The sequence below is a fragment of the Vigna unguiculata genome, chromosome 4, assembly GCF_037176805.1.
Source record: "Vigna unguiculata cultivar grain cowpea cultivar isolate G323 ecotype 2 chromosome 4, ASM3717680v1, whole genome shotgun sequence".
Taxonomy (NCBI): Eukaryota; Viridiplantae; Streptophyta; class Magnoliopsida; order Fabales; family Fabaceae; genus Vigna; species Vigna unguiculata.
In genome coordinates, this window is record NC_140795.1 from 6,558,827 (window position 1) to 6,577,078 (window position 18,252).

Consider the following 18,252-nt stretch of genomic DNA (forward strand, 5'->3'; position numbering starts at 1 on the left):
TGTGAAACCAATTCACTCATGTTTATTGTAAAATAATGGCCTATCACTTTTATTGTTATGTATTGTTCTCATGTTTGTTGCACCCATAGGTCGTTGTGACGAAGGATTTGAATGAAACGAAGTGATTGAGAATTTTGTATTTTTATATTTTCTTTAAAAATTCTGTCCCAAAATTGTTATACAAGTTTATGTAATGCATAAGTAAAGAAAAAAAAAAACAATCCACATATCAAAACTTTGTTTACAAATTTATTAATATTAACATTTGCTTTTTATGCACTTATTCTCCTTTTTTGTTTATCAAGGCCAGCTTTGTTACTCTCAATTTCATGTGTATTAAAGTTTGTGAACATGACTTTTATTAAAATAACCTTTTCCAAAAAAATATGTCCAGAATATCATTAAAATCACCGACAATTGTAATCCTGGAATAACAAAGTCTTCAATCAATGATTATCTCCTATCAACTATGTGATTACTTCATATACCAATACAAAAAATTGAAACTTTTGTTTTCTCAAATCTTAAACCCAACTAATGCATAACTTTTTGAAAATAATAAAATAAAATTTCTGATATAGTATAAAAGAAGATAAGATACTGTAACTCACCAAACTACACTGAATGAGGTATTTAGAGCAAATTACCAACCATCAATCACACAGCACAACCTTTACCCAAAACTCAAACAGAAAAAACAATTTCAAACAGGTTTTTCAAAAATAGTTTTTCTCTTCCATATAAAATATTATTTTTTTCAGCCATATATTTCCCCATAATAGAATTAACATGTGAATGAAAAAACAAAACTGTAGGAAAATAAACCGAGGAAAATCAATTATAAAACTTGTAAATAGTGACATGTCTCTCACTTTATACACTTCTCGATGTTCATCGTTACACTAAAATAATATAAACGACTATTATTGTTCATTGATGGTCGTTCTCTCTCTTCACCTTACGAAGACCTTTCTGCTCCACCTTCTGAACTGCTCTCCGCTCCACCTTCACCTTGTGAACTACTATCCTACATATCAGTCCAGAACGGAATGGAAGAAACCTAATTTTGTTCTAAAAAATAAATAAAACATTTCCTTCCAAGAAAAAACTCATATTCCAGATAGATTTTGTTTTAAAAAAATGTTCATAAAAAATATTTATAAATTTTAAAATTTTCTATGAAATAATTATTTATAAAATAGTTACCTATCATTTAAAATTTTAACAAAATATAAAATCAAATCTTTTCATAATAAATTTGGAAGAATTTTTTTTTAGGAGGGATTAAACCAAACTTACCCTCCTACGCTGCCGAGCGGCGGCAGCTTCCGCTTCCTGCGGCCCTCGTAGGTGTTCGCTGCCGCAGCGTAACACCTGGCTGCCGCATTGCTTTCTTCCGCGGCGGCGCCATAATTCCCGACATTAGAATGGTGACTCGCGCGAAAGGCATGGAGTTTTCCTATCGCGGCGTATTCGTTCCTCGACGCGAAAGAAAAATCGTGATCGAAGTCTTCTGCGACGTTGTTGGAGACTTCTGCTGTTCCGAAATTAGAACCTGATCCTCCTTCTCCGACGTTGAAGTCCTGAGTAAGGTCTTTGGAAAAATCGTCCATGGCGGAAAGGTTTTGTTTCTTAGATCTTTTTCTTTTCCTTAATTTTTTCTTTGATTGACCTAAATTAGTGTAATATACTATTATAAACTAGTTTTGGGCCGGGTTATTTAAATTTTAATTAATTCATTATTATTATAATAATAAGTTAATTGAATTACATTATAAATATTTATTAACAATATAAATGTACGGGTTTTCTAAGAGCAATAAAATATTTTTAGGTTTATTAAACTATAATTAAAATTGAATACAAATATATATATATATTTTTTTTAAATTGAATAATAATAATATTTTATTATTTTTATTGTAAAAATTGATCTAAACTAATATTGTTGGTATACCTTCTTAACATATGCTTTCTTTGATATTTTTATTGAACAGAAATATGCAAAGGAAATTTGGTATACCTTGGAATAAACGTAGGGTGGTGATGATGGTGGCAGAAAAAACTATATGGTGGAAAAATGAGTGGAGTTTCAAATGGTTGATGACTAGCCTATCATGGAACAGATTCACAAGTATGAGAAACTAGAGTTGCGTATATGCTCAGAGAAGTATACCATTTGAAAATGTGTGATGTCCTACATGCTAATGTTCTGTTGGAAATATTTTCATTTTCATGGAGTGATTACAGAAACCATTTGAAACATAAAAAGAAGGACCCGCCACTCTAGGAGTTGATAAGTCACGTGAAAATTGAAGAGGCTAATCGATAGCAAGATAAAAAAAATTATGTTTCTTTAAAAATAATTACAAAAATTATTAGATTATAAAACTATAAATTATGACATTATAAAATGATATGTGGTGAAAATCAGTAACAAGATAATAATAATGTCATCCACTTAATAACCACATCACCAATAGACCACAAAATACTAAATATTAAAGAGTGGAGACTTAGTTGAAAAGATTAAATTTATTAAATAGTCAATAAATCACAAAAATTTATTGAAACTTAATTAAAAAATTTCAAATTATCAGAACTCAAAACATAATTAAGTTTTTTTTTACGAGAATAGAATAGTAGACGCATTATTTATTAATAATACTAATAATAATAATAATAATAAATATACCAATAATATTAATAATTCATAATAATAAATATAAATAGTCAATACTAATGTGTACTATTAATAATTGACTTTTTAATTCATATTATGAATTATAAATTGATATGAAAAACTTTTTTTAGAATTATCTTATTAATTTTATTCAGTGGAACAATAATGATGTGCATTAAGCTTTTAAATTAAAAAAATCAAATAATGAAAATAATACAAATATTGAATAGGTCTACACGTAAAAAATAGGCCTTCATCTACAATTCATTATTAAAATCTTTTTTATCAAACCATCAATTTTGTGGATGTGAGATTCTCATAATTCCATTTTAGTCATAACATCATAATTAAATTATTACCATTAAAAACAAATTGATACACTTAAATGAAAATAAAACATTAGGGTAGGTTTACACTGTATAATTTATTATAACATCGGTTAGAATGTTTGCAAGTGGTTGAAAACCAAACTTATATTTAAGTCTAGAGAATAGTTTCAAAGTGGTGGCCATATTTTGTGGGTAAGGGATATTTGTTTGATGTACCATTTGTTTTGAACATTGTTCCTATTATTGTTAATGGAAATATTTTTGGTTATGCTTATATTGTTGAATCGTTTATTTGTGACATAGTAGGTTAGGACATGTGAATTTTGGTTCAATCAAAAGATTAAAAAAAATATGCATTTTATAAATATGTTGGATGAAAATGAATGTTCTAAATGCATTGCGTGTGTTGAAGCAAAATTTGCAAAGAAACATTTTAAACATGTCACTTCCACAAACATTGAAATGCTTGAATTGATATATTTTGATTTGGCCGATTTTAGAAACACAATGAGTAAAGGTGGCAAAAATAACTTTTGGCGATGAATTCTCTAGATATACTAAAATTTATTTTTTAAAGTCAAAAGATGAGGCTGCTAAAATGTTTTTAAAATATAAAGTTGAAGTAGAAAACTAATTGGATAAAAAGATTAAAAGACTTAAGTTAGATAGAGGTGGTGAATATAGTACGAATTTTCTTAAATGACTTTGTGATGAAAATGGTATTATACATGAAACTTATGCTCCTTATGCACCTAAACAAAGTGAATAGCTAAACGAAAAAAGAGGACACTAAAAAAAATGATAAATCCTATGTTGTGAAGTCTTGGTATGCCTGATAACATGGTGAAGTTTTGTTTTCATGTTATATTCTGAACAAAGTTCCACATAAGAAAGTAAATATAACTCTGTAGGAATTGTGGAACAGTTTTACACTTAACTTAAATTATTTAAATGTTTGAGGATGTTTGGCTAAAGTTACATATCCAGAATTTAGAAAATCTAACATTTGGCCTAAGACCTTTGATTGTGCATTTATTGACTACGCTCAAAACAACGCTGTATATAAATTTATGTTTGAATGATAATTCTATTTGTGAATCTAGAGATGTTGAATTCTTTTGAACATGTGTTTCCTCTTAATAAAATTGTAATTGAAAATATTGCTTATTCAAGGGTTGATTTAGTAAATGAATCTACTTCTAGTGAACATGTGAATGAACCTAAAAGGAGTAAGAGGAAGATAGTTGAGAATAGCTTTGGGTTTGATTTTATAACTGTTTTTGTTGTTAAAAAACCTGATAAAATCAATGAACAATTTGTTTTTATATTTTTTATTGGTGATGATCCTAAAACCTATAAAGAAGCTTTAACCTCTATATATTCTAGCTTTTGGAAAGAAGCAATTAAAAGTGAATTAGACTCTATTATGATGAATCACACTTGGGATTTGGTTTATTTACCTACAAGCAATAAATCTATTAAGTGTAAATGAATCTTTGAAAGAAAAATTAGACTAGATGGGTCTATAGAAAAATTCAAGACTAGATTAGTGGTAGTGGGATACACTCAAAAGAAAGGTATTGATTATTTTGATACTTATTATCCTATGACTAAAATTTCTACCATTAGATATTTGATTTCGCTTTCAGCTATTCAAGATTTAATAATTCATCAAATGGATGTAAAGACGACTTTCTTCAATGGAGACCTGGAGGAAGAAATTTATATGGAGCAACCAGATGGATTTGTAGTTGTTGGACAAGAGAACAAGGTATGTAAGCTAAAAAAATCTCTATATGGTCTCAAGCATGCACCCAAACAATGGTATGAAAAATTTGATCGTACTTTAGTAAGCAATGGGTATGTTATGAATGCCTCTGATTCATGTGTTTACTCAAAATTGTTTGGTTCTAATTATGTAACTATATGTTTGTATGTTGATGACATGCTCATTTTCGGCTCTAACTTGGAAGTGATAAATGATACCAAGATGTTTTTGACTGCTCACTTTGACATGAAAGATTTAGGTAAGGCAAATGTTATTCTTGGTGTTAAAATAAGAAAAACTGATTTTGGGTTTTCATTATGCAATCACACTACATTGAAAAGATACTTAATAAATTTGATTGTTTTGATGTAATGCTTGTAAGAACTCTTCATGACCCTAGCATGAGTGTTAAATGGAACAATGGTGGTAATGTTTCACAAGCTGAATATGCTAAGATTATAGGAAGTGTTATATATCTCACGAACTACTTTAAGACCTGATATTGCTCATGTTGTAAATAGACTAAGTAGATACACTCATAATCCTAAGAATGAACACTAGAATGCACTTCATTGATTGTTACAATACCTTGAGGGAATTATGAATTTATGTTTGCATTTCAACAAGTTTCTTGTTGTTTTAGAAAGACATTGTGATGCAAATTAGGTGACAAATAATGATGAGGTGAGCTCTACTAGTGGATATGTGTTCACTTTAGGTGGAAGAGTTGTTTCATGAAAATCTTCCAAAAAGACTTGTATTGCTCGTTCCACCATGGAATATAAATTCATTGTTCTTGAGCTAGTAGGTAAAAAAGTTGAATGGTTGAAAAATTTGTTAGGCGATATTACATTGTGGGGTCTTTTGTATAAATCTCATTGCATTGTGATTCACAAGTTGCTATTGGAGTTGCCAAAACTTATGGTATAATGGTAAAAGAAGAAATATTCGCATTATACAATGTATTACTTTATTTATAAGTATTTTAGTATGTATCTATAATTAATATATATATATATATATATAAATATATTCTTATTACTATTATTATTTGTACAAAAGTCTCAAATACATCCTAAGAGAACATTCTTGGGAAAGCTTTCTTTTTTTTCCTTTAATAAGTTGTTTTTTTATTTATGAAAAGTTAGATGAATGTTTGCACTTCAGATGAAATTTAGTAAACACGTTTTTTTTATTTTTAATTATGTTGTTTTGAAGGAATTAATATGAAAGAGTTAATATCCAACTAATAACAAATATGAAATTTTGTAACTTATGATTATTTTTATTTAGATTTCTCCCAATTCAGATTCATATATATAGTTTTTCTTATGTAAAAGCTTATATTTTTTTTGTTGCACTCAAACAAAATTATGTTAGAATCACTTTTCATCAAACTTATCCAAACAAAATTCAATTGTTATTATAATCAAATATTGAAATAGTCTAATTTTGGTAGTTGTCTCAACATGCTCCAAACTTATATTCAAAGTATAGAGTTTTATTAAAATAATCTAATGAGCTGATGTATTTTATGTGGTAACTGTTCCTCAATTTGGTCTTCATAAAAAATTTTATGGCTCTTTGAAATGGTTGTCTTTAATTTCATTATTTGTAGGGAATATTATTCTGATGTTTGTGCAAGACTTATTTATTACCAAGTTTATGAATGTCATATCCAATCGATATGTTATATTTGATTTCTTCCTTATTTTTTTCAAGTTCTGACAGATTTATTAAAGTCACATAAGCATGGAAAGAATAACATTAAATGCATGTCTATCTGAAAGTGAAATATCAAGAATGAATAGTTAGTAATGTAACTGGCACAGTGTGGGAGAGAATTTAGTTCAAATAAAACTAATACTAATCATTGCTTAAAGTAGTATAAATAGGTGGTGAGGGAATGCAGGGGAAGAGAAGAAAAAAAAAAACGGAAAAGAAGAGTCGTGTATGTTTATATCATCAAAATCTCCGTACCTATAATTTTCACAATAACTAAGGTAAGGGGAAGAGACATCTATCATTTTTTTATCTGTTCATAATTATATTTTTTATCTCTATAAGTGAGGTGTCCCTAACTTCATTCTAATTTACATTTAGTTATCGTTCCTATTTATTTATTGATATTCATCTCCAGTTATACACTGGTCCTATTTACTCAATTTATATTTACTCTCATTTACTTATTTATATTTATCTCCAGTTACGTACTGGTCCTTTTTATTTATTTATATTTATTTTAATTATCCATTGATCCTATCTATTTATTTATTTATATAATTATATGGTTTAATATTGAAATAAAATTTATGATAAATAAAGATTTGATTATTGTAGTTGGAGGTATGACCTTGGGGATTTAAACGAGTTAATATTACTCAAGATGAGATGTTCTTGAGTTACTTTGTTGGCTATGAGCTCATTTATCCTGACTAGTCACTACAAAATTAATCAATATCTTTATAAAGTATAATAAAATTCAGTTTTATGGACTTGGGAGAATTTTCATTTCGTTTTATCTTATTATGATATATTGTATTTTTCTTATGTGATATTTATCTCACTTCCCTATTTTATGATTGTGTGTGAAAAACAAAAAATTTATAACATTCTCATAGATGGCCCTCCAAACATGCATGATCCCTTCTTCGCTGACATTGTGGCTGTTTTCCCAAGGAATGCATGGAAAACCAATGCAATGAATAATTCTGTAACATTTCAGGGAACATGAAACTCTACCATTACTTCTCTCTCTGCATTGAACGCGCCAATTGTCATCGAAGGACAAATCGGAGTTACTTTTTATTTACCCCCAACAGTCCAAGTGAACCCTATCCATAACTTTTTCCCTCCACCTGTTTGAAAGCCAGTATATGAAGGGGGAAGTGTAAATAAATAACACTTCTTCCTCTTTTAGTATAGGAAATATAAGATGTACTAAACGTGTAGATATAAGATGCATACAATATTGTAAATATATATATACACACACATAAATGTGAATATTTTAAATATAATTGTATGTCATTGTATAGTTTTGCCTCTAAATTTTTATAAGTATATTGTAGAAAATAATAATAATAAATAAAATTAATAGAATTTTTTTTATCGTCACATTTGTGAGATTAGAAAGAAACCTGGTAGATCTTTTAATAAAGGGATTAACCAGAAAACCATTCAAGAGACTTCCTAAGGATGTGACTTAAGTCTTTGGCTTGAATATTGTATGGTGGACTATAATTCCGGTAGTGCTTAAATTCGTAGTTCTATGATTTAAGAAGTGTTTTTTTTTTTTTTTTAATAACTCAAACATCTTGTCCATGATTACTCTTTTCGAAATTTCCTTTTTCCGTTAGGATTTCACCTTTAATCTTATACGACTTTGTGTATAAAAAGAAAATGAAGTATGAGGGGAGGAGGTGCGGCATTTCACTGCAAGGAAGGGAAGGAAATGTGAAATTAAGGTTTTAGGATTTTTAATATTTTTTAATAAAACGTAAAATAAAATATTATAATTTATGGCGTGCAGGAAGTAAAAAGAGAGGTGCTGGAAGTAGCAGAGCCTTTGGAAAGGGTTATGCTCGTATCTCTCCTCCTATTCTTTACATTAAAAACATACATTTTAGATTGTAAAAGTTGCGATCTAATTTTTGTATTTTGGATTATTCATTCTGAAATATGATCTTAGTATTTCAAAATATATATTTTAAATACAATTTTTGAATTTTTCATTCAGGAATGTCTCGACTGTACATTCTGAAATTCAAATGAAAAAAAAATATATAAAATTAAGATGTTTAAAGGATTGGAGGTGCAGGAGGAAATTATAATGGTGCACAAAGAAACTGCGCTTTCAAAGAGAGGGTTTAGGTCCATGGACTTGAGCCCAGTTGCACGAAAGTTCACAACTGATTTAAGAAGGGAGAAGGCTTGACTCAAGAAAAATAAAAAAGAAGAAAAAACTTACTTAAATAAATTTTTTGATCAAATAGTTTTAATCTAAACTTTGTCGGCTTCGTTTGAACGATAAAATGAATAATAATTATCTCAATTAAAAAAAATGAAAAGAATATAATTGTAGAAAAAACAATGTATAAGAAATGAAATATTGAATGTTTTACTTTCTATCTATAACTTTTTAAAATAATAAATAGTTCTATTTTTCGTTTAAGTTAAATTAATTTTTCCGAACCTACAATAATACGATCTTTCAATAAATATTTTAAATAATTACGTAGTCATATTTAACACTACTTAATTTATGTACTTCACGAAAAGTTTTTATTGCTATTATTACTGGACAAAATAATTAATCGTATTTCTTACTTTTAGTGTAATTATATAAATTATTATTGAAAATTATAAAAAATGCACATATCTTTTAAAAATTATAAATTTTAAGCATAAAAAAAATCCAATTTATATAAACCAATGCACAACAAAGGTTTAAAATCTAAAATCTAGTTATATTGATTCCTATTTAGTGGCTAATACATTCTGTTGAAGAGGTTTGAAATTTATTAATATTTCATAATCATTTTTCAAGTATACTTGAGATTATTTTTAATACATAGGTTTAGGTCGTGTGTAGTTTAAGAGAATAAATAAAAAGAAAATGGTTAAGATAAAAGATATAGTTTTTTTTTTCCTTATAAAGTAATCAAATACTTTTTCTTTCACATTTAAATCATTTCTATTTAGGATTGAGGAAGGGTGGGATTGGGTCGAGTTCGATTCAATTTGATCATAGCATAATTCTAAATTTAATATTAAAAATCTAATTTGATCCTTTAATATGATAGATTATTTGGATATGGATAATTTTGGATATGGTTAAATGAAGGTGAGTTTTTCAGATTTAATTTTATTAGGTTTATAGAGGGGAGTTCATTCGGAAAATACAACACCAATGAGATTTGAGTCCAACCACATAAAGCATTGACATCACTTTCAACCCAAAAGCTTAAGACGAAGTTTATGGGTCTTTATTCTTATATAGTGCTCCGCTTTTTCATTTCTATTCAATGTGGGACTTAAACTCACACTTGAATTCCTAACATAAATCCACACCTAATTCAATATTAAATTGATTAGTGTACTTCTTATAATAAATTATTACAAAAAAAACATATGAAACAAAACATCGAAAATCTTAAACAAAGACACAAGTACATAGACAAATGAAGCCTAACCCAACACTTCCATCACCACAAATCACCAGAAAAGATGTGAAAAACTCACACTAATAATTAAAGTAATGCATCGACCAACGAACTAGTTTGCAAAGTCAAAATACATTTGACCACAAATAAGTGAGTTTGAACATCTAAGAGAAAAAACAAACACTATTAGAAAAATGATAAATAGTGACCGAATAGAATAGTCACTATCAGTGACCGAAAGAGTGACCAAATTTATTTTTTAAAATCAATGACGAATTTATCACCCGAATTATCGGTCACAAAAAAATTAATGAATAAATGAGTCACCATTATTTAAAAAACAATAAAAAATTTTAATATATTCAATTTTCCATTTAGTTATTTACTGATTGTAAACCAATCCTAATTTTACTAGGTCACTGATTCAGTCATCGAATCGGTCACTGATTCGGTCACCGAATCGGTTACTATGCATTAGCCACCAAAGAAATAGTGACCGGATTAGTTGATTACTATATCAGTCATCGTTTTGATCAGTGACCAATTTTAGCCATTTAGTGACCGAAATTTTGGTCATTATTTCATGTTTTTCTTGTAGTGGAAGTAACACTATTTATGCAAGTCATGTCAAAAGGAAACATTAATGGTGTGTTTGGATGAGACAATTCAAGATGGTGATTCATTTATTTGGAGAATTTGAAATCATTTGCAATGAAATGTTTTGTTTGGATAGAGAAATTAAAAAGCATTTGAAATGCATGCATTTTTTTAAGTATTTCAATTAGCTAAATTAGAAGAAATTTAAATACCCTAAAAAAAGGTGGAATTTGAAATTCTTCTCACTCAACCTCACACTCTAGACTCAATCCCAAACGGACCGGGCAAACCCGACAACCATGACAAGTTGGGCTGGCCAAACGATCCAGACAGATCAGATCGACACAAACGGGTCGAGCAGGCCCGATGACCCAGACGGGTCAGACGGGCTCGATGACCTAGACGGGCCAAGCAGGCCTGACGACCCAAACGGGCCAGGTGGGCCTAAAGATACAAACAAGTCGAACGGGCCCGACGACCCAGACAAATAGGATGACTTGATGACACATATAGGTCGGACGAGCTTTACAACTCAAATAGGTCGATCAAGCCCGACAACTCAAACAAGTCGATCAAGCTCGACAACCCATACTGCCTAGGTAGGCCCGATGACCAAGATGTGTCGGGCTGACCCAACGGTCGGGATAGACCGAATTGGCTCTACGAAATAAACGGGTCGGGTGGGCTCGAAGACAGAGATGGGCTAAATCGACCTGACAACCAAGATGAGTAAGTGGGTCTGATGGCCCAAGCAGGACGGGCGAGCCCGACCCTCACGAGTTTGGCAGGCCAGACGACCTAAAGGTGTCGGGCGGGCCTGACGACCTAGACGTGTCGAGTAGGCCCGACGACCTAACCAACCCATTGACCCGACAAGCCTGACCGACCCATTTCCAAATTTATCATGAACTCAAAACATAATTAAGCCTAAAATAAATATTTATAAAATGAAATTTCATCTCACAAGAAATTCAATTATTTTATCCAAACAAGAAATTGAAATGTAAGGTATTTTTATTTCTTTATCCAAACAAGTTATTTAGAAAATGAAGGGAATTTAATTGCAAATAATTCAAATATAATGCATTTAAATTTCTCAGCATTGTTAAAATGTTTCATTCAAACACAAGGTAAAGTTTCTCACACTCTAAATTCCTCACAAGCAGAACAACATTCAACCACGAAATTCATAGTCGAAGAGCCACCATCAATAGCCTTCCATCTCACAACAAGAATCTCTAGAAAAATCAAAGAAATTATTGTGTTTATGAAGAATAAAGTTTGTTGTTGTGTGAAGAATGGAAGAACACCTCTACGTTTCTTGTGTTTTTGAAGTGAAAAGTATAGATTGTTGTCGTGTGTGAAGAATGAAAGGGGTTTGGTACAAAAGTGAATGTTTTTATTCTTAAAAATTATAATAGGAAAATATTACTATTGAATTGAGTTGGGTATTTTTGAAAATTTTATTTCTGACCCATATTTGATTATTACTACTTGTTTTACCCATTTTTATTTATCCAATATTATTTGAATTCGTACAAAATCAACTCACAAACCATTTTTTCATATGATTTTCTCTAATTTGGTTGGTTCTCCATGTTTTGGTCACCCCTACTTCCATTAATAAATATATGAGACAAAAAGACTTATGCGTTTAATATATGAGACAAAAAGACTTCTGCATTTAAAATGTAGGATGAAATTATTTCTGGTTCTATTAAAATGTATTTTTCCATACTTATCCTAAAAGCACTTGACAAGTTAAACTAAATAATTTATACCGTAACGTGCTAAAAATATTTAATTTTTCAATTTTATCCTTTGTAAGAATTTTTTTAATTAAAATAATGATCGTATCAATTTTATTCATTTAAATGATTATTTCAAAATTTATCATTTTTTATTCATATTTTCAACTTAACTATTTTAAAACTAAAATAACTATTTATATATAAAAAAATACCTATAAAATGAATAATTTTTTTTTATTATTATAACTATTAATATCTACTTTTATAATTATAATTTTATATCATTAAATAGTATAAATTATTTATTGGTGTACATATTTCACTTTTCAATTTTATCCTTAAGTAATTTTTTTAAATTAAAATAATCATTTACCAGTTTTATTTTTTAAGTTATTATTTTTTAAATTTTAGCTGTTTTTTTTAATCATTTTCAACTTAAACACTGTTTAAAATTAAAATAATATTTATAATAAAAAATACTTATAAATACATAAAATATTTTTTATTATAATAATTATAATTTTATTTATCTTTTGTTAAAAAAACATATTGGTGAAAAGTATGTGTTTTCTTGTTTGCTTTCCTCTAACGTATCACATGCATGCACAGAGGAAACAAACACTTTTATTTTTTCTGTGGATTATGAGAGACACGAGCTCTGCATTTTGGATCAAGTGCAAATAATAACAATGCTTTTTTTCGAAAAGAAGAAGATACAGAGATTTGACTAAAGGATTGACAGTGGTAAAAGTAACACTACACTGATGCATGCATGCACAACAACTGCTACAAACAACTTTCCTCAATATTATTTAAATATTACATCATCTTATTACAACTTTTTCTAATTCTATTTTATTATTTAATTGTAATTTTAAGAATTTATTTGATACTGAAATTAAAATATTAAAATATTATCGTTTCTCTTTCTTCATCACTGACTTCTTCTTTTTTTTCTTTCTGTTTTCCCCCTGTTTACCTTCTGATTTTACTCCTGCTAAGAAAGCTCTTTCTGTGGCTCAAAGAAGTGACAGGGATTTAAAAATGGGAACTCATTCATTACAGTACCTTACTTTTGTAAACAAAGGAATAATTAAAGTTATTTTGAATTGTCTTGTCACAGTGGATCCACATGTATGTTCAAAAATACTAGTTTAATTAATTTTCAAGTGTCATCTTAATTTTATTTAGAATTTTTTATGTATTCTAATCTGTTTACCCTTTTATTTTGGAGTGCCAAGTTAGATGGGTATGTAACAGTGAACTTGTCAAGCCTGGTGCCAAGATAAAATCATATTAAAATTTTCTTATATTTTTTTTTCCTTAACAAAGTGTCAAGCACATTATCACTTTTTCAAGTTTTCTTCTCCTTTTACTTTTTCTTTTCATTTCTTTTCTAATTTTTTTTTCTATTACTTCATTATTTTTAAGGGTTCAATTTAGACCAGAGATTAAGAAAATTAAATTAAGATAAGTTATCTTTGGTCAAACCTTCATCTTTTTAATTATATATATATATATATGAAATGGAGTAAAACAAAAATTATAGACTTCGGTTCTTTAAAGAAGCGAAGAACCAAAACCTACAATTATACAAAGAATTTTAAAAATTCAACCACGTTTTGAAAGACTATACTCATGCACTCAAGTATAGGCTTCAGTTTAATTTAGCCGAATCCTATATCCATCTGCATATGATATATTTGTGAATTTTAACAATCCATGAAAGGTCATGTTACACAATGTTATTGCATTCTTCTCCTCTAACACTTTAATTTCACGTTTTCCTCCATTATAGCCTTCGTTGAGGTTCATTTTTGTTTTCATTATCATTTATCCTCTTCTCATTTCTCGTTTATCTCTTCCTTTCGCTCTTGTTCTTTTCTCTTCCTTCTCCTAACATTGTTTCTCCTCTCATCTTGGTGTCGTCGTTACATTTTAGTGGTCATTGTCATCTTGGCAGGTTCAAGTTGGTCTTGATATGTTGCGTTTAGGATGCCACAAGATTATTGTTGTCTTGATTGTTAGTTCGCGTTTGATTGATTGGTCTTGGTCTTTTTTGTTCTTACTTTCGCTCTCGTTCTTGCTTGCGTTTGACCAAAACCTTTTACTTTTTATTTTTTTTAATTATTTTATGCTTCAATTATCTTATCAACTGAAGCCCATTCCTGAAGTATAGACTTTGGTTGAGAACCGAAGCCTAAAATCTCTCTTTTCTACCCTGCCTAGATATGCTTTGGTTGTAGAATCAAAGTATAATCGCAAAAGAATATTGGTACCAAAGCCCTTCACTGCATTAGTGATCATATTAACATTGTAAGACAAAAGACAAATATTGGTTACCTTAGCCACTCATTACTAAACATTGAATATTATTTTGGCTATAACTATACTCTTTGTTAAACACTCATTAATATTGGAACACCAACTAATACTGGAACACCAACCACTTCTAGCTAAAAGTTAAGTGTTCTTTGGATCTAATTACTCTTTGCTAAACACCTTGTTCATGAAAAAAAAGTGTGATATCAAAGTGATCACATGTTTGCTAACTGAAAGATGGTAACATTATAAAACAAATACAAGATTAATAATACTTTTTAGGTTGCTAACAAACTTTATAGTGTTCTTTCTCACAAACTAAGGCTTTAAGGATTACCAAAGATTATAAGACCATTAAGAGCTTTATCTTTGTCATCGTTAGCCTTTCTTTTTCGAAAGATCAAAATCTACTATATATAGAGACTGAGATGAAAATAATGCTACAAATCCTTTTGGAGTTTTTGTGAGGTCTTGGGAAATTTCTTTAACTTATGTTTGTGCACATTTATCTTGAAGATGCATTAAATGATTATCATGCAACATTAAATGCATATATCTTCTTTACTTAGCTTTTTGATATATGACATGACTTATCAGACCTAAGTTTAACATCTTTTTTTTTTGCTAAATTTGATTAAATCGTAAGACCTAACAATGATGACTATCTTCAAAAGATTGACATTCCATCTCCTTAGAAAAGTCGAAACTTTGTGTTTATTAAGATTTGCTCTAGTTCAGAAAAATACTAGATGATTCTTCACCAAAACAAAAAGAAAGTGTTTTAGACTAATTTAGGTCAAAAAACCTTCCCTCCCTTGACCATGGGAGTAACCTTCTTATTTATAGAATAATCAGTTACAAAATATTAAATTCTACAAATACAAAATAAAATGAAATTATCTTTTACTCCTAAAATATCTCTAAATATAATAACAACCTTTATTAATTCCCAAAAATCCCACTAAACACAGAATTTAATTTAGTTAATATTCTCCCCTCGGTGCCAATCCGATCTACTACTCCCGATCTGCTATATGCTAAAAATTCGTCTTCTCTCTTAACTATCATCTCGGCCTAAAACCGAACCACCTTCTCTGGACCAGTACATAGCTCTCCAACTTCTGCACTTTCTCGTCTCTAGAACGAGGAGAGCAGAGGTTGTCTTGTCAATAACTGCTCTTCACCACTTCTTGTAAAATCATCATTACTTCCTGCATTCGCGCAACCAGGTGTAACTCATCCAATGGTCCCACTTTACTCTCCTTTTTGAATATCAAACGTCACTTATTTCCCTCTTTAACCTACGCAACTCAACCATCCCTTCATCTTCTCACTCGTACTCACGCTCCTTCGACTCCCACCTATCCTTCTCAACCGTCATTTCCTTTTTCCAGGTACTTCTTCTTTCTCCTTAAAATTTCACGCTTGTGTCCCCTTGCTCCCTTTGCTTGCTTCTTATGCATTATCTCTGTTTTTTGTACTGTGTTTTAGCTTTGCGATTGTATTTCCTTCCCTGATTATCCATAGCTTATTCTGAAAAACCCTTACCACGCCGCCACTGTAATCGCCCTCCATGAATACCCACTATAACGTCCTCTATTCCTGGGCCCCTCTGGCCTTACGCAGGGAAACCTCATCCATGACTACCCTCACTAGGATTAGGGCTTTTAGACGCCACCAAACCTTGTGTAAAAGCAATGAGACTGATGTAATCGTTATCGCCTGCGATGGTGATGAACCTATTTGCAGGGATGGCAATGTATTTCCCATTTCCCCTCAAAAATTTACTTATATGTATGTCACTTTATTTGAGAAGCTAGGTTTACGACTTCCTTTCAATACCTTCAAAAAAGAACTCCTCACCATTCTGAATGTCTCACCGTGCCAACTGCACCCTAACAGTTGGGCTTTCATTCGTGCCTTCCAAATTCTATGCACTCACTTCGGTATTACCCCCTCAAGCAACATGTTTCTTTACTTCTTTGAATTACGAGCTCCTCATAAACAACTATTAGCCTCCCTTAGTGGAGTTAGTGGCCAAGCTCTCCTAACCTTATACAACTCTTCTTACAAGGGTTTCAAGGGTATTTTCATAAAAATAGTCGCCCCTGATCACAGCCCTTCCCTCCTAGAAGGCTTCCCATTATATTGGTGTCAATCGCCCAACCTTCAATCCCCTCGGCAATTAGAAGACCTGGACCCTTCTGAGAAAAAAGACTGCCTGATGTTGGAACAACTGGATGTTATTTTTGATACCCGAAAATTATTAGAGCTGGAGTGGTGGATCTAAAATTCCATATCGGTACTTACTTTACTACTGTCCTTTTATTATTTTATACTTAATACCACCTCCCTTTTAACCAATTCTACTTATTTTTGCAGAGAGCCTGATGGCGATGTCCCATGAAGATATGGGCGATGTCCCATGAAGATATGTTAAAACGAGCTCGCCAACTCAAAAAGCAAAAAACCACAACACCTAGTGCGAGTCCTTCGGCACCCCTTCCTCGTATTGAGCTTCATGAAGAGACATCGGAACCCGATCTCGAGCCTTTGACCAAAAAATTCAAATCCCGAGGCAAAAAGGTAATTGAAGCCACCTCGCAACACTTAACCTCGCAAATTCAGTTGGCTCCTCATCAGAAGTGGACGACACCGAGATGAGCTTTTGGCACCCCCAGTTCCTTCATTCTCAACATGGTCGGAAACACAACTAACTCCGTCACGATATCAACCTGCTAAGGACCCAAGATCTCAAAACTCTTCACGAGAGTATCCTGGCTAATCTCCATAAAGCCGAAGCATCCAGGTTTATGCTGATGGACCAATTCAACCTCTAATCCACTCAGAAATCCCTTGACTTAGAACAAAAGGATCAAGCTTTGGCACTTTCCCAAACCGAAACCTCTCGTTTGACCAGTGAAGTTGCCGAGCTAGCCAACCAAGTAAAGAAAAAGGACGAATTACTTGTTGATTTACACAATCAACTGAAAACTCTAGAAGCCGAGAAGAAAAGCTAGATTCTCAAAGAGAAAGATCTTCTTAACAGCTTGATGATTAAAAAGTCATATTTTATACTTTGTTATTGTTTGGAATCCAAATGTGAGTTAAATCTCATATTGGATAGAAATAAGAGAGTGGAACACCATATAAGGAAGAAAACACATAAACCTATTGCCTTAAGGTTTTGGGTTGAGAGTGGTGTCAATCCCTTATGTGATTGGACTCAAGTCTTATTAGTGTTGTGTCTCTCTAGTGAACCTCCCACTTTTATAGATCCAACAATTGTATCAAAGCCGATGGTTTGTCTTGAAGATCAGTTGTCTTGGAGAACGACTCATACGAGTACAAGTGTGAAACCCTGTATTGAAAAGATTGTGTGTCTTGTTAAAGAGAACGAATATGCAAAAGTGGTATTGGTGAAGGGAAAGTGTACCAATGTGGAAGGGACTCACCCTTGAGGGGGAGTGTTGAGAATCCAAGTATGAGTTAAGTCCCACATTGGGTAGAAATGAGAGAATGGAACACCATATAAGGAAGAAGACCCATAAACTTATTGTCTTAAGGTTTTGGGTTGAGAGTGGTGTCAATCCTTTATGTAGTTGGGCTCAGGTCTCATTAGTGTCATGTCTCCCTA

At 30.9% G+C, this 18,252-nt stretch overlaps 1 protein-coding gene across 2 annotated transcripts; it reads right to left on the reverse strand.

The window, feature by feature from the left end:
* Positions 1–816: 816 nt before the first annotated feature.
* On the reverse strand, positions 817–1,645 carry LOC114180320 (uncharacterized). 2 transcript variants are annotated; one of them, XM_028066615.2, is made up of 2 exons: positions 1,300–1,645; positions 817–1,019 (listed from the first exon to the last, which is right to left on the reverse strand). In XM_028066615.2, the coding sequence occupies exons 1-2, from the start codon at positions 1,611–1,613 to the stop codon at positions 959–961; spliced, it is 375 nt and encodes a 124-aa protein (XP_027922416.1). In that variant the 5' UTR covers positions 1,614–1,645; the 3' UTR covers positions 817–958. The 2 variants fall into 2 exon arrangements, with proteins under 2 accessions (XP_027922416.1, XP_027922415.1); XM_028066614.2 differs by having other exon boundaries at positions 817–1,022.
* Between the last annotated feature and the right edge of the window lie 16,607 nt (positions 1,646–18,252).